General features: G+C 55.4%; 2 protein-coding genes across 14 annotated transcripts in view; one reads left to right on the forward strand and one right to left on the reverse strand.

The window, feature by feature from the left end:
* Window positions 1–20,625, forward strand: part of ABHD12 (abhydrolase domain containing 12, lysophospholipase) — a 102,412-nt gene extending 81,787 nt beyond the window's left edge. The window contains exons 5-14 of one of the 7 annotated variants that reach the window (XR_010405758.1): window positions 2,905–2,935; window positions 4,599–4,644; window positions 6,872–7,001; window positions 8,094–8,131; window positions 8,675–8,754; window positions 9,721–9,803; window positions 11,848–11,926; window positions 12,983–13,171; window positions 14,294–15,800; window positions 16,077–16,260. Coding sequence is in view for 5 of the 7 variants with exons in the window: in XM_054509983.2 (XP_054365958.1) it covers window positions 2,905–2,935; window positions 4,599–4,644; window positions 6,872–7,001; window positions 8,094–8,131; window positions 8,675–8,754; window positions 9,721–9,803; window positions 11,848–11,926; window positions 13,044–13,171; window positions 19,502–19,640 (754 nt within the window). In the remaining 2 variants the exon portion in view is untranslated. Of the gene's footprint in view, window positions 1–2,904; window positions 2,936–4,598; window positions 4,645–6,871; window positions 7,002–8,093; window positions 8,132–8,674; window positions 8,755–9,720; window positions 9,804–11,641; window positions 11,796–11,847; window positions 11,927–12,982; window positions 13,172–14,293; window positions 16,261–19,501 lie in introns of those variants that run through there. The other 6 variants (XR_010405757.1, XM_054509983.2, XM_064572721.1 and 3 more) reach the window with 6 other exon arrangements.
* The window catches only part of PYGB (glycogen phosphorylase B), a 62,116-nt gene continuing 55,178 nt past the window's right edge, over window positions 16,805–23,742 (reverse strand). For 5 of the 7 annotated variants that reach the window (XM_064572715.1, XM_064572717.1, XM_064572714.1 and 2 more), the window contains 4 exons: window positions 23,502–23,643; window positions 21,508–21,715; window positions 21,115–21,249; window positions 16,805–18,187 (listed from right to left, as the gene is read on the reverse strand). In XM_064572715.1, coding sequence (XP_064428785.1) covers window positions 17,872–18,187; window positions 21,115–21,249; window positions 21,508–21,715; window positions 23,502–23,643 — 801 coding nt within the window. In that variant the 3' untranslated portion in view covers window positions 16,805–17,871. Of the gene's footprint in view, window positions 18,188–19,805; window positions 19,873–21,114; window positions 21,250–21,507; window positions 21,716–23,501; window positions 23,644–23,742 lie in introns of all 7 variants that reach the window. The other 2 variants (XM_064572716.1, XM_045885329.2) reach the window with 1 other exon arrangement.

A 23,742-nucleotide genomic window follows, 5' to 3' on the forward strand; every position in this document is an offset into this window, starting at 1 on the left:
GTGAGTAAGGTGTGGTGATTCCTCAGAGGGGTCGCTGTGACACTTCAGGACCGCAGCACCCCTGGGGAATGCTGTCTCCTGTTCACCAGCCTTGTGTGTCAGCCCCGTCTGAGGGTCGCAGGTAGGCATCCCCTTCTGGGGCGGAGGCACACTTCCTGGCAAGGGGCAGTGAGTGCTGAGAAGGAGTCAGGGTGACATCGAAGGAGGGCTGCTGAAAGCAGAGGGAGGCCAGAGGGACCCCAGCTGAGTGCACACAGATAAACTCATCCTCTCAGGCCGCCCCACCATGCTGTCAGGTTAGGTGATGGGTGTGAGTTCTCTCTCTCTCATCTGTAAGCCAGCAATGCCAGTGTGTCCTGCCGGGCTATTGCTGAGGCACTGTCTGTGACAGGCCAAGCCTTTGCTCAAGTTTATCCCAGATGCTTTTCAAGAGTGGCTTTGTGGGCGCCTGGGTAGCCCAGTCGGTCAAGCGTGTACCTTCAGCTCAGGTCATGATCCCAGGATCCTGGGATCGAGTCCCGCATCAAACTCCCTGCTCTGCGGGAAGTCTGCTTCTCCCTCTCCCTCTGCTGCTCACCCTGCTCATGCACTCGTGCTCCCTCTCTCTCTCAAATAAAGTCTTTTTTTTTTTTTTTAAAAAGAGTGGCTTTGATGGTATGTCCTTCAGATTCACTGGGAATTGGCTTTGTCTACCCACATGGTTGGCCTTGTTCAGAAGAATCTCTGGGAGAGCAGCGTGGGTGAAGGAGGAGGTACATTTTCCAAACAACATTGTCTGAGAAGCCCCAGGAGGGTCAGTGTTGTTGCAGATTCCTTAGGGCGCGTGAGTGAGCTGGCAGGAGCCGGCAGGAGGCAGGGCTACTACAGGGCCCGGGTAAGGGTCAGCGGGGTGCCGTGGCTGCCATGGTGTGCTGGGGGTATGTCATTCTGTAGGCAGAACCAACAAAGAGATCAATTAACAGGCCTTTGCGGGGGGTGGGGAGAGCAGCAAGCAGACCCTGGTGGTGTCGGGGCAGAGGGGCTCCACAGTGGACATTGCAGGAAGTCCAGGAAGTGTGGGCTGTGAGGATGCTGTGTGAGGCCGCAGAGCAGAGCGTTTAGCTGCTGAATCATGCATGCACTTGGTAGTTTGCTTTCTTCTTTGTCTGGGACTAGCTACAGTGGGTTTCTCTTCTGCTTTTCTTTTTTTTTTTTTTTAAGATTTTATTTATTTATTTGACAGAGAGAGACAAAGCGAGAGAGGGAACATAAGCAGGGGGAGTGGGGGAGGGAGAAGCAGGCTTCCCGCTGAGCAGGGAGCCCTATGTGGGACTTGATCCCAGGATTCTGGGATCATGACCTGAGCCGAAGGCAGACGCTTAACGACTGAGCCACCCAGGCGCCCTCTCTTCTGCTTTTCAAAGAGCAAGTGGTTATAACCACTCTGGTAGCATCATCCTAGAAATGAGAAAATTTTGTAGTTTACTGGGAATAAGGTTCAGTTAAGCAATGCCAGTCACATGGTGAAAAAGACAAAGTCTGCCTAAACTTTAGGTTTGAAGGAACACTGTGACTGAAAGTGTTGCTGCCCTCTCCCCTGTCCCCAGAGAGCCCCCCCGCCCCCAGCCTGGCAGGATTACAGCAGCCCTGGCTCCCCGAGAGCCAGTCCCCGGCTGCTGCTGTGCACTGTGTCACATGCTCAACCCCTCTTCTTTTTGCTCGAGGTAGGGAATTCAAACAACCTAGACAAGAGCCACCATGAATTTTTCCAAAGATAACTGAAAACATTTTTCAGTATTTCCTTCTGGTCCTGAAACTCATTCCGTTGTATTTCTGTGGCCGCATTGCATTGGTTTTCCTCCTTTGTCTCATCCCTGTCTCTCTCAGGGACACTCCCTGCCTGCCCCCCATCCCCCCCGCCCCAAACATACACACAGCAAAGTGGCCAGGATGCTCACTATAAAAGAGGAAAACTGCTAAAAAGTCTGGAGAGGGTGAGTTCACCCGCTGACATGCTCTCCTTCCTGAGGTGGCCCCGTCCCCACTTTGGTGTCTGTCCACAGTAATAGCCGACCAACAGCTGGACAAAGCATGAGAAGGGATAGGTAGGTAGTCCTCGGACAAAGAAGTATAGACACACGAAACAGTTTGGATGTATGAACGCCTGTTTAGTGTCTGTAATAAGAAGTGCCCACTCCACACTAATCTGTGGGTGCAGGGCTAGGAGATGGGCCAGGGCCCCTCTGAAGACGGCTGGACAGTAATTGTCAAGCTTATGATCACACACACCTTCCACCCAGCAGTTCAGTGTGTAGGAACGTATCCCACACGTGGAGCACACTTATGCAAAAGGACATCAGCACGAGCTGGCCATGGCAGTAAAACTTAGGTTCACAGCAGGTGGGAGAGGGCCAGAATGACTGCAAGATAAGGAAGTGTGAACCACCGCTAAAAAGAGTCTTGGAAGTTGGCTGTGAATTACTGAGTGAAAAGTGAGAGAAAGTAGAGTGCGTATGTCGTATAAAGAAGCGCCTTCACTTCTGCCTACTTGCTGGTCACCAGGGAGCTGAGGCAGGGGCTACGTGCTGGGCAGGAGTTGGGGGCTTGCTGTGTATCCTCTTGTGTCTTCTGCATTGTGTATTGTACCTATGTATTAGCTAGTCAAAAATAGAAGTAAGGCAATAATTAAGAAATATCCCCAAAATGCTAACACTATCCCTTGCTTGTCACGGTACTGCCAGAAACAAGCATGGAGCCACTATGATGCCCTGCAGAGGAGGTCACCTGTCCCCCAATGACCCTCCCTGTATGGACTTGGGGACCAAGTCACCAAGGACCCAGACACTCCAGTACTGACCCTGGGGCCGGCCTTTTTGAGAAGATGTGCTAACACCCATTCTTGTTTCCTTTTCCCTGATGCTCTAGAGGAGGTGACCACCGGGTGGAACTATACAAGGTAGGTGAAGATGGCACACAATGTATGACAGAGGGGTGTCCATAGGCTGTATGATGGGGCAGAGCTGTGTACACGGTGTGGTGATGGGAGAGCGGCACGCACACAGTGTAGAACATGCAGAGTGGCATTCACAAGGTGTTGATGGGCAGATTTGTGTACAGGGGGTATATGAAGAGCAGAGTCACATACGTAGTGTGTATGAGGGGAGAGTGGTATCCACATGGCATAGGAAGGAAAGCTCATCGCCCAAGTGTTGTTTCCCACCTGCTCTTCCCAGGAGGCATGTACAGAGGGGAGTGCCTCCAGTACTTGTGAGAGGGTTGATCAGCATTGGCCTTTCCAACACTGCCTTCTCCATGGAATACTTATATAAGAAGCATATAATAATATATATAATATAATAATATATAAGCATATATAATAAAAGCATATAGTGCCTCCTATAATGCTGCCTCCAGGGAGAGCTGCCGAAAGCAGAAGGAATGCACTTTGGGGATCATCTGCCAGATATTGGCAGTTATATTGAAGGCATTTGAAATTGTTGTTAAATGCTGTGTTTCTCTTGTAAAATGAATGGAGAGCACCCAGGGCCAGGGAGCCACACTCCTGCCAAGTTGCAGGGTCAGGAGCTCTGCCACACTGAAGTCTCACCTTAGAACCAGATTCCAGGCTGACCTGGTGGAGGGGCCAGTGGGTCTCCCAGCCAGGCGCTCAGAGCTGGAAATGTGTGGTTGCCTCCAGGGCCATCTCCCTCAGCCTCCCCTCACAGGGATGGACGCCTGCATTGGCTAACCTGGCAGAGACGGACAGAAGCAAATGCAAGGGAACATCTGCATCTTGTGGGAACCACTCTGTCCCTCATACACTGAGGACAGGCGCTGCTATGGGCCATGGAGTGTTTGTGCCTCGATTGAATTGGATCAAGTTGGGGAGGGGGTGCGCTTGCAGAGCTGTGGTCCCCAGTTGAGGTTCGCATCTGGAGCAGCTGTGGCCCTGGTGGGGGCAGACTCTGCGGGAGGCTCAGGGCTGGAGGGAAGCGGCTGCCACAGGCTGCACTGGGGCCGGCGAAGGAGAAAGGGGCACACCTCCCTCAGGTGATTTTGGGGGACGTTGGTGGCTGGCCGCTTCCACATGGCTCTGGGTGCACCCCAGGAAGGCTCAGGTGGGGGCTGTGAGTAATCATCTAGTCCAGGAGATCACGTCATCTAGAGGGATTTTGTTTTTAATAATGGAAAAATTCAGCGAAAGCTTACAGTCAGAAATGCTAGGTTGCAGTAAGGATCCCGGATGCAGTCTCTGACCGTAGAGCCCCTCCTCCTGGGTCTCTGGTCTCAGGGTGTCTGCCCTGGGGGGGCTACCTGTGAGCCTGTGGTCTGAATGTGGTCTCAGCCGCAGGAGAGCCGTTCTTTCCATGCCTCCGGGATATGGAAAGAACGGCTCTCCTGCGGCTGAGACGTGTGGGTTTTATAATGGGGAATGGGGAATAGTAGCGGCTGACATGTGGGTTTTATAATGGGGAATGGTCAGCATCATAACAGTCTATTAAGCTCCCACTGTGTGCAGGACACAAAGACTGACATCGGGCTGGGTTAGTAAGAGGCAAGCTGCCCTCAATCCAAGAGGTGTGGATTTGTTGCCCAGGTATTTATTTTTCACTTTCCAGGTGCTGAGTTCCCTTGGTTACCATGTGGTCACCTTTGACTACAGAGGTGAGTTCTTTTGCAAGTGCGAGTCTGGGCTGTCGCACCGCTCCTGTCAGAGTCTGCTGTGCAGGCGTCACCCTGGGAAGCCGAGGTGGTGCCCTGACCTGCAGCAATGGCGAGTGTGGAAGTAAGGGGGTGAGGGGACAGAGTCCTCCCGTGTGTGTCCTGCAGGCAGACGAGGGGCATCCCTCAACAACGTTTTAAATGTAGAAAATACTGTCTCTTTTCTTTACTGGACTCAGACTCCCCCAAAGCTGGTCGTCGGACACGTTTTGTGGGCAGAAGAGCTGGTCTTGTTAAAGTTCTGAAAGCAGGAAAAAGAACTGTTAAGAGAGAAGGAAGATTCTTTCTTCTCCTTGACCCTCAGTACTTTTTCTTTCTTGAGTGAATCAGAGGGCTTTGCCGCTGAATAGACAGAGAACCTGCAGTTATTGTAGGCTAAAAACAGTGCACCTTAATGAGCCAGGAAAATACTTTGTACTGACCGGGAGCTGCCCTGTGAGAAGCATGGGCCTCCTATAGTCTCAGCGGCAGAGGTCAGAAGTCAGAGGGCTGCTTGGCCTGCTTGGCCTGACCTATGAGGGGAGAGTAGTGGTGTCAATACCCTCAGACCGAGGGTACGGGCGTCGTGTTAGTTTCTTCTTGCTGCTGTAACAAATTGCCACAAACCTGATGTCTTCAAACAGCACAGACTTGCTATCTTGCAGTTCTGGAGGTCACAAGTCCAAAATCTTTAGCTGCTGGGTTAAAATCCAGGTGTTGGCAGGGCCAGGCCCTTCAGGAGGTGCTGTGGGAGAATCCAGTTCCCTGCCTTTTCCAGCTGCTCAAAGCTGTCCTTGTGCCTCAGCTCATGGCCTCTTGAGTCTGTTTTCTGACCCTGACTTTGGTCTTCCTCTCTCACTTGTCCAGTAGACCATTGTGATTACTTTGTACCCACGCTGGTAAGCCCGTAATCACCCATGTCATAGTCCACTGATCAGCGCCCTCATTTCCTTCTGCAGCCTCAGTCCCGCCCTGTGCTTGCCACATAATTTAACATATTTACAGTCTCCAGGGATGAGCACACAGACCTCTTGTGGGGAGGTGGGCGGTGGTCCTGCCTGCTGCAGGGATGGCTCTTTCACAGAAGACTATTTGCAAATTCTGGGTTGGGGAAAACTACAGATCAGGATCTAGAAAGTAGTTCACCCACTTATCCTTTTCTCCATGCTAAAAGGGTTTTCTGTTCCTGCAGGTTGCTAGAGACCTCAGGGTGATAGAAAGAGCGGCCTTCTTCCTTGTTTACCTCCTTGTGCTTCTACCAGGAAGTGAAATCCCTCGGTTCTCCTCAAGTCTCTGCATTTCTAAGCTCCACTTCTCCCAGTCTCTGTCTCTGTGTCCCTTCCTCCTATCCACACCCTGAACCTCTCAGGATGGCCTTGTCTCTCACATAGTCCCTTCCCTCATCTGGCATCTGGGACGCCCAAGGGAGGTGGTTTATTGTGCCCACTAATTGTGGGTTTTGCTTATGCAGCAGAACTGGCTCTTTCTAAGCCTTGTGGTGCTTTCAGATCATTTGATGATGACTCACTGCTGAGTTGCTAGAAATGACAGTGGCACTTACCCTTTCCAAGAGCCTGGGGGGAGGGCCCTGGGGGAGGATGCAGTCTGAGGCAGAGATGGTTAACTTTTCTCTGCTATTCTAACAGCCTCTTCTCTTTCTGGGTCAGAGTTGCCTTGAGCCTGGAATCTTGCCCCCACCCCCAGCTTGACTCCTCACATCTGTCTTTAGCTGGGCTACAGCTGGCCATGGAATCCAAACTGGGCTCAGGGACCTGCCCCCAGGAATGCTCCTATTCTGCAGGGGCTCCTGGGTAGGCTAGGGTGTCACTGGCCCTTCATCTTGGGCCAGCTACCAGCAAGCCCTAACGGTTGGGGAATTTGCTGTCCCATCTGCCCACAGGAGTCTGTGGGTCTGACTGCCCTGTCTGCACAGTTGTTCTTTGGGACTTAGATAAGGGTGTATGGATGGCTGTCTGGGTTCAGGGGTTGTAGCTGGCTGAGGAAGTAGGAGAAGTAGGAGCAGGCTTGTCCAGACACCCCTCGCATAGGGTTGTGAATGATGGTGGCAGAGACTTCTGTTGCCCAGGACAGGCCTAGGCTGCCTGTTGAGAAAGGAGAAGATGAGCCTGCCCCTCAAGAGGTTCCATGGGCTGGGTTTGACTTCCTCCTCTTGCTGCTTCTCCCCCGCCAGGTTGGGGTGACTCAGTAGGAACGCCATCGGAGCGAGGCATGACGTATGACGCACTTCATGTTTTTGACTGGATCAAAGCAAGAAGTGGAGACAACTCCGTGTATATTTGGGGTCATTCCCTAGGCACTGGGTGAGTTCACAGCATGGTGGATCCATGGGGAAGCAGGTCTTCATGGGGCGTTTCACCAGGTCCCTCCAAAAGTGCCCTCGTGGCTTCTGGATCCCATGACACCATGAGTCCCAACAAGCCTTGTCCCTCATTCCCATGGTGGGGGCAGGGGATGAAGTGCCACAAAAGACCATGAAGAGCTTGAGCTACTTTAACTCCTCAGCCGAAGAAGTGACCTAAGACACACACACAGGCAGCTGTGGGGTGGCCATGTCCCTCTGCAGGGAGGAGGGGCACATCTCATCTCAGTCCCAGGGTGTGCCTCAGGGAGATGTCCTCAGAGCAGGATGAGACTGGGCACTTGGGCTTTGCATTGCCTGGCTTTGGCGTGCAGGTGCTGGCTGGCAAGCCTGAGGGCTGGGCTTTGATCACATGCAGACTAGGGACGATTGTGAACAGCTTGGCCACTTAGTCTGTACTTGGCTTACCAGAGAACTTAGGGGAGGCAGCAGTGGGTGGTTCCCTTCTTACATCTGCCAAGATGGGGGAGGCAGTTTAATATTCCATTTGGGGCTGCCTGAATCGCTTCTGCTGATGGAAGGTTGAGAGTGTTTCTAAAAGGAGTGCTGCTGTCAGTGCCCGGAGTCCCGAGGCCTTCAGCAGCCATCTCTTTTCCAGCGGCCTTTCCTTTGGGTGCCGTGGCTGTGGCTTCTTCCTCCCCTTGCTGCTCGCCTTGGATGGCATGTGGCAGTTGGGATGGGGCCTGCCGGGAGAGTGAGCTGCGTGCCTACAACAGAGAGGGGCCCAGGCAGAGCGGGGAGCAGGCCATCCTGCCACAGCCATCTGCATGGGACCTGCCCAGTGTGGTCCTGGGACGGCAAGAGGCCCGGGGGCTGTCGTTGCCATCCTAGTCGGAGAGGGTGGCTGATGGCAGGGGCAGCAGGGCCCAGTCACGGTCCTGAGCATCTTTGTCCACACCCTTCCCCAGCCCCAAACCCCACCAGCCGCTTCACAGATCCCACAGCTTCTCTGGTCATTTACAAGACTAGAACACTCTCATCTCAGAAAACTTTGGTCGTCATTCACCTGAACTGTTTCTTCCTCCCTTTTCAGAGTGGCAACAAATCTGGTGCGGCGCCTCTGCGAGCGAGGTAGGAGCTTGTGTGGAGGTGTGAGTCCTGGTTGGGTGGGCATGGGCCCCTCCTGGTCCCAGGGCTCGGGCGGGGCATGCAGCATGTCTGTGCGCACACGCCATGCCCCAGGCTCCGCTGTGGGTTCCCGGGAGGTGGGCCCTGATGGACGAGCAGCACAGCAACAGGGCTTGGTGTCATCTCGGAGCCCTGTGGGCTGGGCCTGGAGGCCAAGGTCTGGGTAAACCCCCAGCAGACCCCAGCCTGTGTTCCCCACGGGTTCTCAAGCAGCTGGGAGAGCCTTATCAGGGCTGGGCTCCTGATACACAGCTTCAGTAAATGTGGTTCTTGGGAGCAAATCACAGCCACCTGAGAGTCCCCTGTGTGGGCCCTTCTTAGGTACCTACCGTGCAGAAGGGCCTGTGGGGCAAGGCTGGCTGGGGGGTGGGGGGAGCGGCTGGGGGGGTACCTGGGATCCACAGTCCAGTCTGGGGGACCAGTGTCTCCCACGGGCATCCGTGGGGGCTTCTTGTTCACCTCACAGCCCCCTGTTTATTTATCTAGAGACACCTCCAGATGCCCTTATATTGGAATCTCCATTCACTAATATACGTGAAGAAGCTAAGAGCCATCCGTTCTCAGTGGCAAGTACAGATCTTATTAAAAATTGACTTGTTTTTATTATTAAAATAATTACTATCAAGGTAACTCTTAAGAAAATATAAAATAAAAATTAATCCTTGTTTAGTGCAGGGCACTGGCCTGACCACAGAGCTGCCTGGGAATTTTAAAACTCTGCAGTCAGGCGGAAGGACGGGTTCACAGCTGGGTTGTCCAGGGACAGCAGGACCCCTGGGAGGCCTTGCGTCTGAGGTGTGGTTTGCTGACCTGGCATCCTTGCCCCGTGGGGCTCAGCCCAGGTGGGCAGCTGCTGTCTTGGCTGCTTCCGCAGACATGGACCCAGTGGGCATCCCTGCTCCCTGTCCGCATGGATGGTGCTCAGCAGCCAGGCTCTCCCAGTCGTATCTCCAGGTGACACCCCAGGTGAACCCTGGTGGGGATCCCAGGGTGACTGAGACCCTCCTCACCTGCCAGGATTGAGACCCTCCTTTTACAAGCTGGGCCCAGAGGGGGCTCCTCTGTGTCTTCTTCTGTCCCACTTCTTTTTGGCTGGCCACCCGTTCTGGGGGCCTGTGTTGGCCCCCCACCTGACCTCATGGTGCACTGTTGCAGACAGGAGGAGTCTTCTATAGTCTTACTTCTTTGATGTTGCTTTACCCAAGTCACATGGACCCCTGTTTTTCCAGGGGTGGAAGCCCTTGCATCTGTGGGAAGTACGGTCTCTGAGCCGGTCCTGCCCGGCTGCTGCTGGGAGCTGTGGGAGCCCATTTTGTGGGCAGCCACGCGTGGCCAGTTCGGAAGCCTCTTAAGCACAGAGTCTGGGGCAGCGGGGCGCCCCAGCACAGCTCTGGTGGGGCCTCAGGTCGGTCCACTTGGAAGCTGGGGAGACTCTTGGGCACTCAGCACCCTCTGTCTGAACCCTCGACCTCAGCCTTCTCTGTGGCTGTTTTAATTGATGCTTCTGCACGTTGTTTCCATGTCGCTTTCAGATATATCGATACTTTCCTGGGTTTGACTGGTTCTTCCTTGACCCCATTACAAGCAGTGGAATTAAATTTGCAAATGATGAAAAGTGAGTACTCTGCTTACCTCATTTTTCTTTTTTTTTTACTATATTTTTTTAAAGTTTTTTTTTAAAATTTTATTTATTTGACAGAGAGAGACACAGCAAGAGAGGGAACACAAGCAGGGGGAGAGGGAGAGGGAGAAGCAGGCCTCCTGCCGAGCAGGGAGCCCGATGTGGGGCTCGATCCCAGAACCCTGGGATCATGACCTGGGCCAAAGGCAAGATGCCCAACAACTGAGCCACCGAGGCTCCCCAGTACCTCATTTTTCAATTTAAAAAAATCACTGAGAATCCCCAGGACTAGTCACCTTAACCAAAAAGGATGGAATTCTGCATACTGGGGTTCTTCTCTAACCATCAGACCTTCGTAAAGGGCAAGTCAGGCCGAGAGCTGCAGCCGAGAGAGAAGGGATTGGAAAAGGCCGTGGTGGCATGAAAGCAACAGGAAGACAACATGTCCCTGTGGTTGTTTTATTTGAAACTTGTCCATCAGAATCAGAATTCCTGACAGGTTCTAGAGCAATAAGGGGACTATTACTCAAACAATGACACCGCCTCAGCCGTTTGATTTCTGTTCGGTTGTAGAAAGATGTTACAAAGTTCACTATTAAAAATATTTCTAGGGACACCTGGTTGGCTCAGGCAGTTAAGTGGCTGCCTTCGGCTCAGGTCATGATCTTGGGGTCCTGGGATCGAGCCCCGTATCAGGCTCGCTGCTCAGCAGGGGAATCTGCTTCTCCCTCTGCTTGCTTGTGCTCTGGCTCACTCTCTCTCTGACAAATAAATAAAATCTTAAAATATATTTCTATTGGGGTGCCTGGGTGGCTCAGTCAGGTGAGCGACCAACTCTTGGTTTCGGCTCAGGTCTTGATCTCAGGGTCATGGGATCTGTGGGGAGTGTGCTTGAAGATTCTCTCCCTGTGCCTCTCTCCCCCCAAAATAAATAAATCTTAAAGTAAATATTCAGTTAATATTTAAAAATCTACACTCTGGAATAAATGTGAAAAAATGGAATATTTTTCCCTTTATTTGTTTTGGTTCTAAAAATTGAACAAACTAAAACTGAACAGACATAAGCAAAAAACCTGATTGTTTATAAATATTGTTTTGGAACTTCAAGAATTATCTGAAGAAACTGGGTTCCAACAGCAAGCACACAGTGAGTGTTGAGGCCCCCAAAGCCGCCTTTTGGCCCTGCTCCCGGCGGAATATTGAGGGGATGGCAGTATTTCACCCATAGGAAGTCACCAGGCCCCACTTGGGTAGCTCTAAGATGACAGCATGTGAACCAGGCCTTTTCTAGAGTGGGCAGGGTTAGGACAGACCACTTACAGTGGAAATCCTGAAAAGATGGGCTGTTCCGCTGTCAAAGTGTGACCCTCGCAGCAGAAGTGCTCCCCGCTAGAAGCAGAAGGCAGGGAGAGAGTGCATGTGTGTGCTGCAAGCAGAAGCACAGGTCGCCGGACGGGCTGGGTCCGTGGGGTGGCGAGCCTCCTGGCCCAGGTCCTGCCCGGTGCCGGGCTTGCTTAGGGAGGGCAGGCCAGACACTCTAGGGCCTGTCCAGTCCCACAGCCCATCCGTGGTTTGCTGGTGGGTTTGGATCATGTGAACCTATTGAAAATGTCGACTTATTTGTAAACGTTCAGGGTGACCTTAAATGTCATTTTCAATGAAGACAGGTTAGAGGGTGTGGGCTTTTTTACCAACACATTTCTAGTGACCTTCATTTGCAATTAATTTCTTGGGCCACCTCTGTTATTGGGTTTGTAAATATCATTCTGTAACTTTTAAAGAATAGGTCTAGTGGCAAAAATAATCATTTTCAATTTCCAAAAAACACGCAGGGGCCTGATTTGGTGAATGAATCGATCTCTAGACTTGACTGAATGGTGGTAGAAACATCTGAGGAATCTGCTTATAGTTCTCTAGTGAAAAGCCAGTTGAGTTCTAGCTGTTGAGCACCATGATGAAGCCCCCACTAAACCCAGGTGGGCCCAGAGACCCCAGACCTCTCCCCGGGGCCTTGGTCCAGTTCCATCTCCTCCCTCAGTGTGAAGCACATCTCCTGCTCGCTGCTCATCCTGCACGCTGAGGACGACCCGGTCGTGCCCTTCCAGCTTGGCCGAAAGGTGAGAGCCAGGTGCCAGCCCTAGGGCGGGTAGGCATCTAGCCGGCTCCCGTTCAGGCCGGGCCGGGCATCCGCGGGTGTGGAGGGGTGCTGCTGCTGCCAGGTGCCCCTTGTGAAGAAGAGAAGCATGGGGGAGGTCAGCAGCAGGGTCGGGGTGGGGGCCAACAGGTGATGTCTTATCAGCAAAGGTAAGTTAGAGGGTGTGGGCTTCTTCACCAGTACATTCGATGGCAAGAGGAAACATGAGAAATAAGCAGATGGCTCCCGGTCCCTGTGCAGGGGTCCTGGCCTGACAGAGACTTGACTACCAGGTACGGAGCCAGGCTGGAGGGAAAGAACCCTTGAGGAAGAGGATCCTCCACCCCCATTCGGGGGCCCCAGTCGGCAGAGTTGATACAGAACCTCTTGTCTGTTCTCTTGCCTTTGGGATGGGACTGATGTCAGGAATACCATGCTGTTGTGGGGCCTCTGTGTTTGCTTTTGCTGAGTTTGCTTTGCCTTTGCTGCCAGGAAGCAGCATTTGGTTTGTGGGTGAGTGTTGTGGGAGATAGCACCATCTGGCGTGGCGACGGTGAGGAGCAGGGTCAGCCTGGAGGGAGTGAGGCCCGGGTGCCAGTGGGTTCCAGCAGGACCAAGTCCCCTCCCTCCAGTGAGTCCGGGCACAGGGGACTGCCCAGCAACCACCGCTCAGACCTGCAGAGCCCGGCCATCTCTGGGGTGGGAGGAAGGGACTGAGGAAGGACAGATCGTGACCCTGGCACATGGCGAAGTCTGAGGCAGACGGCCCAACCCTGGGATGAGCCCTCTGGGCTGCTCTAGCACGCAGGCCTCCACACCACTGCATGGCAGGCAGCTCTGCCCACGAGGCTGGCTCGTCCGCCTTGCCGCGCCCTGAGGAGGCGCCGCCTGGGAGAGGCGTTAGGACAGAGGGTCTCGAGCATCAGGCCTGTCCGTACGCGTGCCCCCCACCGTGGCCCTGCAGGCTGCGGGCAGCAGTGTTGTTGGCGGGGGCTTGGGTTGCTCTTCAGAGGCAGCAGCCGCTGACCGGTCTCTGCAGCAGGGAGACCACCAGGCAGGGCTGCCATCTGTGGTGCCGACCTGTCTCTCCCTCGTCCCAGCTCTACAACATCGCTGCTCCATCCCGAAGCTTCCGAGACTTCAAAGTTCAGTTTATCCCCTTTCACTCAGACCTCGGCTACAGGCACAAGTATATCTACAAGAGCCCTGAGCTTCCACGGATACTGAGGTGAGGCTTCTCCCCTCTCCACAGACTCGCCCTGGCCAGGCACGCGGCCCCCCCCAATCTGCCTCGGTGGGGCCAGGAGTCACTGGGACTCGGGAGCCTTCCGTCTCCATGGAGAGGGGTTGCGTGTTTATGGCCCCTCTCTCCTGAAGCACTCCCGTGATCACACAGGGCAGTGACTTCCCTGTGGTGTGGGCTGTGCAGGCTGCGTAGACACGCCACTCAGGAGCATCCAGCGTGCAGACACGCACCCCAGCTGCTGTGGGTCAGGTCCTGCCCCTGTGCATAGGCACACGGGAGACTCCGGGCCAGCTCTCAAAAGCCGGTTTGTCCTCAGCTGCTCCGTGAAAAGAGGCTGTGCTCCCAGCTCTGCTACAGTTGTCATGGTCTGGGGCCAGGACAGCGGCTGGGTCCATGGCCCACATCCCGGGCCCAGGTGCAGAGCCCAAGCATGGAGGGTGAGATGGTGGCAAAGGGCAGTTTGAACTGGATGAGGCCTAGCCCTGCCTCGGGAGCCTGGGCTTTTGTGCAGGGACCAATTCCAACACTTAGGTGCTGCCCGGCCTCCTTGCTTCCCATCCCAGGCACAGGCAGCCCGCCACTTCTTGGCCATGTGGCCTGCAGGATGCTGAGGTGGGGATGGTGCAAGTTCGTCTTCCCAGGGCTGCTGAGCCTGGAGGAGTTGGAATGGGCCCTCAGTGCATTTTATGCTGTCACACTTCAGCTCTCCTGTGGCTGCCTCAGCAGTTCCAGAGGGAAAGCTGCATTTCTTTAGTGGTTTGCCATTTCCTACATCAAGGACCCGGGTTGCTGAGAGGGGACTGTGAGCTCAAAGAGTATGGGTTTGCTCTAGGGTTGTGATTTTTCCAGCATAAAGGAATGTCATAGAAAATATAGCCCAGAGTACAGCTGTAGAGTTTAGAACAAAGAATAGTAGCCCATTGCTTGGTCTTTCTTCCTATGGGGTTGGGATTTAACCCTGCTTATTTAACTCAGGCTTTCTGAGCAGGGGTGGTCCTCCAGGCTCCTTCTCAGCCTCCTGGGATGGGCTGTTTGAGGACGGAGGAGGCAAGACCTCGAGCGTATGCTCAGGGTTTGGCTGATGGCTGTGCTCGTCTCGTCTAGGGAATTCCTGGGGAAGTCAGAACCCGGGCGCCAGCACTGAGTCTTGCTGCCTGAAGGAGCATGAAGACCTCTGCCCTCCTCCCCTTTGCTCCGGCCAGCCTGGCACCCTGGGGCCCAGGGCTGCCAGTGTCTTCAGTGCCCCCGGAGAGAGGACTCGGATGTCAGCTGGGGCAGGCGGAGGAGGCCCGGCAGACCTGAGGCACCTGCCTTGGGTGGCTGGGAGGTTGGATCTTTGTGGAAAACACAGGTTGCAGGCATGGGATCCCCTCTCCGTTTTGTTGCCACTCAACCCGAGCTCTTATTGGGAAGACAGTGACAGAGCAGGCCAGCTGCCGGCTGGTCAATCCCACACTTGCTGAGCTGGGCAGGGGGAGCCCAGGGCAGGAGGCGTGGGGTCTCGGGACCACACTGAGCTTTCCAGTACCACCAGTGAGATTGTGGCCAGATGAGTTCTTCTGTCCCTTCCGGGCACATGCAGAATGGACTGGAATGGTTCCGTCAGCCCCTCGCACCCGGAGCACCCTGCTTGCCTACCTTGGCGGTTCCTGTCTCCCCGGGCAGGCCCCCACTGCTCACAGCGGGGGAGGTGCCTGTGACCTGCACTTCCTCCACTTTCTGCCCACTTGTCCGCCTAACCTGGCCTTAGACTGAGCATTTATTTAAGAATAAAATCGTGGTGGTGGTCTATCTGCTGTGTTCTCAGTGACACCTCCAGCTGCCCCCAGGCCATGCTCAGAGCCCAGCCTGTGGGAGGAGGGCCAGCTCTGTAAGGCCAAGGATCCTGGGCCTTCCTTTCCTCCTCCTTTCCAGATGTGGAGGCCCGTGCAAGGAGGGGTGTCGTTCCAGGACAAGGTGTGTTCAAGGGGGGGACCACTTCTCCAGATGGGACAGAGGGCGTGTTCTTAAATACAGGCCCCCTTCAACATCACGCTGTAGCAAGCTTGCTGGATGTTGGTATCGGTCGGCAGGCTCTGGGGTTTTACCCATAGACCCCAAATGAGCCCCTGGCATGAGTTCATGGAAAGACATGGGGCACTAGAGTGTGGGGTCTCTAGTTCTAGCCCACGAGCACCACCTCGTTCACTCACTGGGGGGGGGGGGGGGGGGGCTCTTGTGTTTTTCAGCTTTTTGTCAAATCAGTCTCCCCTGCACTTCTTCTGCCCCCCCTTCCCTGCACTTCTGCTGCCCCCACTTGGCACCTCTAAAGATCCTGCTTCTCATCGGCCCCAGTGCTGAAGGGCCAGATTCTTGGATGCCAGCTAAGTAACCCGAGAGAGAGAAGGTGCATGGTTCAATAAGAAAGGGGGTTTCAAGCTGCCCCCCCCCCCAGAGGACTGTCCACCCCCTGCAGCACAGGTACAGAGGCGTGACACACAACAGAGGATGCAAGCCCACCTGGGACCCACTTCTCCTGATGGCTGGACTTCTCCCAAGTCCTGTCTTGGCAGCTCAGAAATTCCCCGGGGTGTACAGAGGGCTTCATTCGCCGGCCTGCCTGTTCTTCAAGGTCTGTGGTCTCTAGTAGCAGCTGTGGGCAGGCTGGGGGGCCCAGATGCCAAGGCAGGGGACACCTCATTTTTGAGGCATCTTCAACTTGCCTACAGTGATTCTCACATCGGGGAAACCATGCCTTTCTTAAATGGGTTGAAATGTGAACCAACTCTCCTGAGGTCAGTTTGTCATCCTGTTTCATGTATGTGAGCCGCCACAGGTCCTTATGGGGGGGGGGGGGGGGAGATAAGACAGGAAGTAAGTAAAATACAGGCTGTTGGTATTTTGATAGGTGTCTTGACAGGCAGACTGAAGCAGACTGAAGAGGAGAAAGCACCGAAGGGGCTGGTGAGCTGCTGGGCCATCAGGTTGGCTAATCAGGTCCAGATGCCCCCACCTGCTGGCCTCTTAGATTATTAACTAAGCTTAAACTGTGGGCTAGGACAGACCTCTGCTGATTGCAAAACCAGTCCTTGGGGGGGGAAAAAAAACAGATCAAGACATGCACAGCTATAAATTCTGCAGTTACTATGTGTTTCCTGGAAGCACGGGTGTCCTGAGAGCTGCTCAGCGCCCTCCCCCGGCCCCCGGCCCCCACCCAAGACCAGCAGGGCCCATGGTGCTCCGGTGTCCTACAGGTCTCAGCTTGTTCGGGTAACAGCCCCAAGTTCATGTCCCTCCTGGCTTTCGATTCAGCCTGCAGCGACACAATTTAGGGGGCGATGCTCTGGTCCCCAGGGCATTCCATGTCCAAGGGCCAGGAGTGGCTGGCCTAGGACAGGTGCAGTGTGCACCAACAATGCCGACACCCAGATGACAGTTTATACAACAGTTGTGTTGATTCTTTTACGAGCTAGTGGTTCAAACACACATACCCTAAGTCCCACTTACAGCTGGGATGGGAAAGCTTGGTCTGTCCTTAATCCCAGAGTGATGGGCCCTTATGAGAGAGAGTCTGAGGCCTGCCCCTGGGACCCAGCCCGCACCCTGCCCTCGGCACAGAATGAAACATAGGCCAGCTCAACCAAGCACAGGCAGGAAGGTTTAATCGGTTTCTCACACAAGGCAGTAACAGCAAGTGGCACAGTGATGGTCACACACAGCCTAAGAAATGGGGTAGCGGAAGGTGGCGGGGGTATGACCACAGCCCCAGAACGTGGGCCTCCCCAGCAGACCTCCACAGCTCTGGTGAAGTGCGCACGTGAGCAAATCCTCCATGGCCTGATTCTATGAGCCATCAGGACCTGGGGTGAGGGCAGAGCCCTGTGCCATCCAGATCCAGCATGCAAGGAGGCAGAGCCCCTGGAAGGGTGCTGTCCCCCGTGTCTCCATTAAATCCGTGGTGAAGCGCACCAGCCTGCTCCCTGGCTCTCTCAGCTGAGAGAGGCTCACCCACCCTTCCCGCCACCAGCCTGCCATCCAGGCAGAGTGGAAAGTGGGCCCCCTTCTGGGCCTGCTCAGTTCTTTCCAAGGCGGTCACACTGGTGGAAATGGAGGGAGAAGGGAGGCTGGCCCCAGGACACAGCAGGGGCACTCAGCCTCTCCAGCAAAGGCAGCGCCCCACCCTGGGCTCCCGAGGGCTCGGCAACGCATCCCAGCATTGCCCCCCCAGCACAAAACTTCAAAAGTACAATTTTTAGTTGCTAAAACAAGAAAAGGCTTCAGCTACGTTCATTTCCCTGGGAAGCTGATATCCTCTTGAAAAAGCAAAACCAAGCTAACTGCATCAGTCAGCCTTGTCCTAGCCAAGGACCCCTAGATGCCGGGCACAGGTGTCCTCCCCATGTCCCCCTCAGTCATCCTAGGGCCCCTTTATCTGATCAGTCTGGAAACCCTGGGCCAGAGCACCCACGCAGCAGCTGCAGACTTGGCCGGAGTACTAGCATGGCCAGGAGGCCGGGAGCCCACACAGCAGGCTAGCACGTGTGGTGCAGAAAACAGTTCCCCAGGCTTTGTCACAGCTACCTGCCCAGACCCCAGAATCCAGAGGCTCAAAACTAAAAACAAGCTCACTGCAAGGTGCGTGCAAGGTCTCAGAGGAGCCCAGCCAGTGGCTCCACCTTCCCCACTTCCTTGGGGCAGGTGAGCTAAAGCTGCGGGGCCAGCTGCCCTGCACAGGGCTGCGAGCTCTGCTTTCCTGCAGGAAACTGGGGAGCATCTCCCTTTTTGAGCCTTTCCTTCCTTGCCCACCCCAAGCCACCAGCACAATCCCCATGGCCCTCCAGAAACAGCAGACCATTGCCAGGACGCCTAATCCCTGGGGAGGTTGGGGGGTGGGATCTGCAGGTCGGAGGGCTCCACGCCCCAGATGTCCCGGGCGTACTCTGTGATGGTCCGGTCACTGGAGAACTTGCCCGAGCAGGCGATGTTCCTGATGACCTTCTTGGTCCACTCCCTGGGGTTCTGCAGAGGGAAGAAGAGGCTGAGTAATCTCAGGTACCACACAAGACAGCTTGCACTTCCAGAACTTCAGGACTGTTCCCAGATGGGCTCTCAGCCTCTGGGCCAGCCTGACAACCAAAGACAAAATTGCAATCAACAGCTCAGTGAAACGGGGGCCCTCACCGACCAGAAAAGCTACCAAATGACTAGATACAGGGGCAAGAAGCCTGAGAAGACCCTGGGCCTCAAAATGTGCCACACACTCTGGGGCACAGCCCACCTTACAAAGAAACACCACCAGGTTGAGTACTCACCAAGTGGATCCAGGGAAAATGGCCAAGTGGTCCCCCGTCCATGGCTTCCCCCAGAGCTTTGCAACTACCCCCAGACTAAGCCAGCATCAAGAGGAACCTCCCCGACGGGTGCCTAGGTGGCTCACTTGGTTAAGCGACTGCCTTCGGCTCAGGTCATGATCCTGGAGTCCCGGGATCGAGTCCCGCATTGGGCTCCCTGCTCAGCAGGGAGTCTGCTTATCTCTCTGAACCTCCCTCCTCTCATGCTCTTTCTCTCTCTCAAATTAAAAAAAAAAAATCTTTAAAATAAAAAAAAAAAGAGGAGCCTCCCCGAAAGGGCAGACTCTGCTGAGGCCCACGTCAGGGGAGCAAAGGTGCCCCCCAGAGCCCTGCCTGGTCACTTAGTGCCCCAGACCCCCCTGTTCTTTCACGGGTCCTCCAAGGGCAGACAGCTTCCCTAAAGGTGGGGGATGGGAGCCAGGACCACAACACATCAGAAACACAGGTCCCGCAGGCCTCATCCAAGAACCTGGGGAAGAATCCACCTGACCCGCCACTGCAGACTCACACCCACAGCCAGAGTCCTCTCCCACTGCCACCCCCGGTGAGTCTGGAGAACCCCAGCAAGGGGAGGGAAGTGGGTACCAAGGGACACCCTCCTGCATCCCCTCAAGCTCAGGCCCTGGGTCTTCCTACGAGGCCCCACATGCCCACTCCCTCAGGGACACATGCTCCACCCAGAAACTGGGATCTGGGATCTCCTCTTGTCCACCTTCACCAAGGAGTGGGGAGCTGGCTACAGTGGTCTAGCCCTAGAAAGGCTAGTCCCTACAGCTATGGGTCCCTCACTCTACTTAACATGGAAGCTTGCACCTTTCCAAGGAAGTACTCTCATTCACACTTTTAAACACAGGCTTTCTGTGTGCACACACAAGTCTTCCTAGCTCTGCACCCGCTCCCCACACCCTCCCGATCACACCCGCTTCGGGGCTCAGATCACGGGGGGAGGGGGGGCATAGCCCGTCACCTCTGCCATTTGCAGAAAGGAAACTCCTGTCCTGCTCAGAGGCTGTGTGGAAACGTGCCAGTGTGGAGAGCGGCCTGGGCCCAAGGGGTCACAAGGCACCAGCTTCACCACGGGACAGCAGAAGGACAACAGAGACCGTCTGAGTGGAAGATGATTAAGAAGCCCTGGACAGCCCACGCCCATGACACAACTTAGCCCACCGAGCCCCCAGCCATCCTGCCCAGGGCCACAAGGTGAACAGTGACCTCCCAGGACTGGACCTCATAGATGTCCCCTGCTGCTCCCCTGCCAGGGCCACCCCCGGGCCCTAGAACCATACCCGGTACAGCTGGTCCACCTGGGCCTGGCATGCCACGTATGCTTCATAATCTGCAAACACCTTGAACCTGAAACGGGAGACAGGGGCTAGGCCACTGTGGCAGGTGGTGAGTCAGAGGTCACTAGGCCCTGGCCATCCAGGTCCTCATGCTTTGGGATGACGGGAGTCTACCTGGCCACAGAGGTGGCTCTAGGAGCAGTACTTCTGTCCCGGGGATACTATTGTACAAAAACCTTGTTTTCAGCCGTTTCTTTCAAGAAGTGGTTGTTTACAACACACCCTCCCCATGCAGGGGGCCCCGAGCGGCACAGGCTGAGGGGCTTCCTGCCAGAGAAGGGGCACAGGCTGACAGCGAGGCTCTGCCTGGCCATCTCTTCCTGGAGCCCAACTGGGCGAGAACTGGAGATCTAGGGGAAGGATGCTGTGGACAACACTGTAGGATTTATGAACAGGGAGCTGCATTTCTGTTCATGGCTGAGGCACAGAGACCATTCATGAAACCGTGAACAATGTTTCCTTGATCCCAGTCTGAGCCAGGGCCAAGCTCCCGCCCTGTGCTGTGTGGAGCCTCGATCTGGTCTGACGCCGGCCCCCAGCACCCACCGGCGAGCAACAGATGAAAGCAACCCAATGGCAGCTCAGAGCGGGACAGAGATCAGTTCTCAGCACTGACCAGATTCAGCTCTTACCAACAGGGCGGAGCAAAGAACTGTCCCGAAAAGACAAGTGGCGGTGCTCACCTGCTGTAAATTAGTGCTTCTGGAAACATGGATGTTATTCCGTGTCGATGCGTTGTAATAAAACATTAACTACAACGTAATTTGTGTCTCAAATTAATTCCACTTGAACCACTTGGTGTCACCATTGGCCAACATTTGCCTCAGTTGGGACTGTGGGACTTTGGCTGTGGAGGCACAGTGCCCCCACCCTGCCCCGCCTCCCAGAGGTTTCTGGGGCATCCTGCCCACACTCCCATTCTCCCTGGGGAAGAGAGGATCAGGAATCGCCTCCGACCAGCCCCATATGAAACCACCTTCTGCCTGTCAAGCCCTTCGGGGGGGTCAGCCAGTGCTGGGGGGGGCCTGGGGCTGGACCATGGAGCCAGCAACCCCTACCACAGGGCCCTCCAGCAGGCAAGCACCTCCAGAGGCCCCTGCAGGCCCTGGTTGACAGCCCGAGGCTCTGCCCATGGGCTGGGGTAGGGGGCAAGTCTCATCATGGCCCAGGGTCACCCCTAAAGTGTAGTCTTCGGCCCACCAGGCGGACCCATGTGTCTGACTGGCTGGTGGGGAGGGACATGAGAACGAACCTGTCGTGGTTCAGCAGCATGTTGACCATGTCCCTGAAGCAGTCTGGATCCTTGGGAGAGAAGAAGCCGCTGCTGATCTGGTCCACGGCCTGCTTCAGCTCGGGCAGGCGGTCATAGTATTCTCTGGCATTGTATCTGTGGGGAGGTGGGGAGGTGGGGCCGAGTGTCAGCCTCCGGGGTGAGTGGCAGGGCGTTTGTACCGGGCACACCCCTGGTCCAAGACCACCCCTGGCTCAGGACAGGAGCAGGCTCAGCCAACTTGCCCAAAGCCACCCCCAGCCACCAGGCGGGCATCACCCCAGCAAGCATGGGCCTGCCTCCTGGAGTGCTCTCAGCTCTCCCACCCCCCAATACTCTGAGCAGTGCCCTGATGGCACAGGGAGGGACACACACCCTTTCCGGTCCAGGGCCTCGACGTCCTCCACACGCATGCCAAAGATGAAGAGGTTCTCAGCCCCGGCTTCCTCGGCCATCTCCACGTTGGCTCCATCCATGGTACCAATGGTGAGGGCCCCGTTGAGCATGAACTTCATGTTGCCTGTGCCCGAGGCCTCGGTGCCCGCAGTGGAGATCTGCTGGGAAAGGTCTGCTGCGGGGATCACTGCAAGCAGGTGGGCGATAAGGTACGTCACTATAGGCTGCTCACAGCGTGAGAGCCACGGGAACTGTGTAGGGACACCACACGCCCTCCTCCAGCCCATGGCTGGTGCTGCCGGAGTCAACACCGCCTCCTGCTCAGTCCAGCATGGGCCTGAGCCCTGCAGCCCACCCAGCTGGCCTGTAAGGGCTTCCCTTCCTGATCCAGAGCAGCCGGAGACCAAGAGGGTAACTCCTGAGAAGACCCCAGGTCAGAAAAGACCTTTATTCTGGAACCTTCCAGGGACCAGGCCCAACCATAGTCTGAGGGCCCCTGGTTCTGGCTTTTGGTGTTATCATTCCCTTTCATCCCGACAGGAGTTGTGTCTCATGCCATCAGCCTATAAGGTTCCTTAGAGCACTTTAAGAGAAATCTGGACTCACAGAACCAGAGAACTACAAAGGTGGGGCAATTTTCTTGTGTTCACATGTATGCGAGTCACTCTATGCTGTATGCAGACTGGGCAAAGCCAGCCACCATGATGACCCAAATGCCGGGGCCCTGAGGCTTCTCCCAAGGGTGGGCTCCCTGTGCCTCCAAGATGTGGCTGGTGGGAAAGCTACATCTTCCTACCCTGCCTTGGCATCCCTGCCCCCACATCCTCATCTTGTCCATGGAGCTGATGCTGCTTCCCCAGCCCAGTGGCTGGCACTCGGGGTCAGCAAAAAGCAGAGTCCAGCCCTTCTTCAAGGTCCAGTGCAAGGAACCAGGGTAAAGAGATATGGACATCCCCAGCCCCCATGCAGCTCTACATGGAGCTAGCTGGGGGGGCACTTGCGGGACCCAGACCCCCAGCTCTGACATCCTAGACCAGGCACCCCAAGTCAGTTCTAAAGATGTCCAGGAACGAGCCGGCCCCAAATAACAGCAAGGAGGGGGAAGTTCCAGGCGGCAAAGGGCTTGACAAAGACGTGTCAGAAGCTCAGTGAAGAACTAACCACAGTACTGACCCTGAACCACATACGGTCTGTGACAGCCGAGGGACCAGAGACGGTCTGATGAGCTGGCCGAGCTGGCGGGAAAGGAGAGCGAGTCAGCCTACACAGCATTACTCAGTGACTCAGGGCAGAAGGCAGCAGCTGGTCTGAGCTACAGAAGTGCCTACTACTCAGAGCCAGGATGCAGGCTCAGGCTTCCCATCTCTTGGTTCCTGCCAGGACCTCCAGAAGGGGCCAGTTTAGAAAGCCCCGCCCAGCTTCAGGCACATTTGGTTGCAGGAACTTCTGTCCAGATGGCCGCATACACCCTTGGAGGAACAGCCCCAGACGGACCTCTCAACAAGGGGTCGCAATGTCAGGCCCTAAGCTGCCCTTGGAAAGGTCAGAAGAGGCAGGTACCAGCCCAGATCAGAAACTGGTAATGCCCCTGAGAACACATAGATGGTGACAGCAGAAGCATCCTCTGGGGATGGGAGAAGGGAGGGAGGAGGCCGACCTGGTAGCATATCCCGCCAGCAAGAGCAAGCTCTAGGAGCAGAAATGAAAGCTGGGGAGCAGAGGAAGGGGGAGGAACGAGGTTGCAGGCAGAAGTGAGAAAGTACAGAGACAAAGGATGTCCGAGGTTGAGAGTAATTCTCTGCACTTGGTGATGGGCAGAGAGCTTCCCCAAAGCCTTCACTGCTAGAAGAAGGCCCCCTCCGGCTGGGAGAGCCTGGTGTCCAGGGCAGAGTTCATCTGCCCCACCAGCAACGACCACCCATATCGCAGCCAGGCAGCGGCGGGCTTTCCTAACATGGCCACCCTGGGCCTACCTTTCTCAGCCAAAGACACTCGGTAGTTTTCCAGGAAGATCACTTTGAGCTTGTCGCCCACAACTGGATCGTGGTTGACGACACTGCCGATGGATGTGACCAGCTTGATGATCATCTTCGCCATGTGGTAACCGGGAGCCGCCTGGAGACGGAGGGCAAATTCAGTATGAACACACCTGTGCTCAGCGCAGCGCAGGGTCCTCAAGAGGGTCCTGGGGCCCCATGCTGGATCGCTGAGGTC

The sequence above is a fragment of the Mirounga angustirostris genome, unplaced genomic scaffold (assembly GCF_029215605.1).
Source record: "Mirounga angustirostris isolate CCGP_5_RB_7025 unplaced genomic scaffold, mMirAng1.0.hap1 SCAF_10, whole genome shotgun sequence".
NCBI classification, from domain to species: domain Eukaryota; kingdom Metazoa; phylum Chordata; class Mammalia; order Carnivora; family Phocidae; genus Mirounga; species Mirounga angustirostris.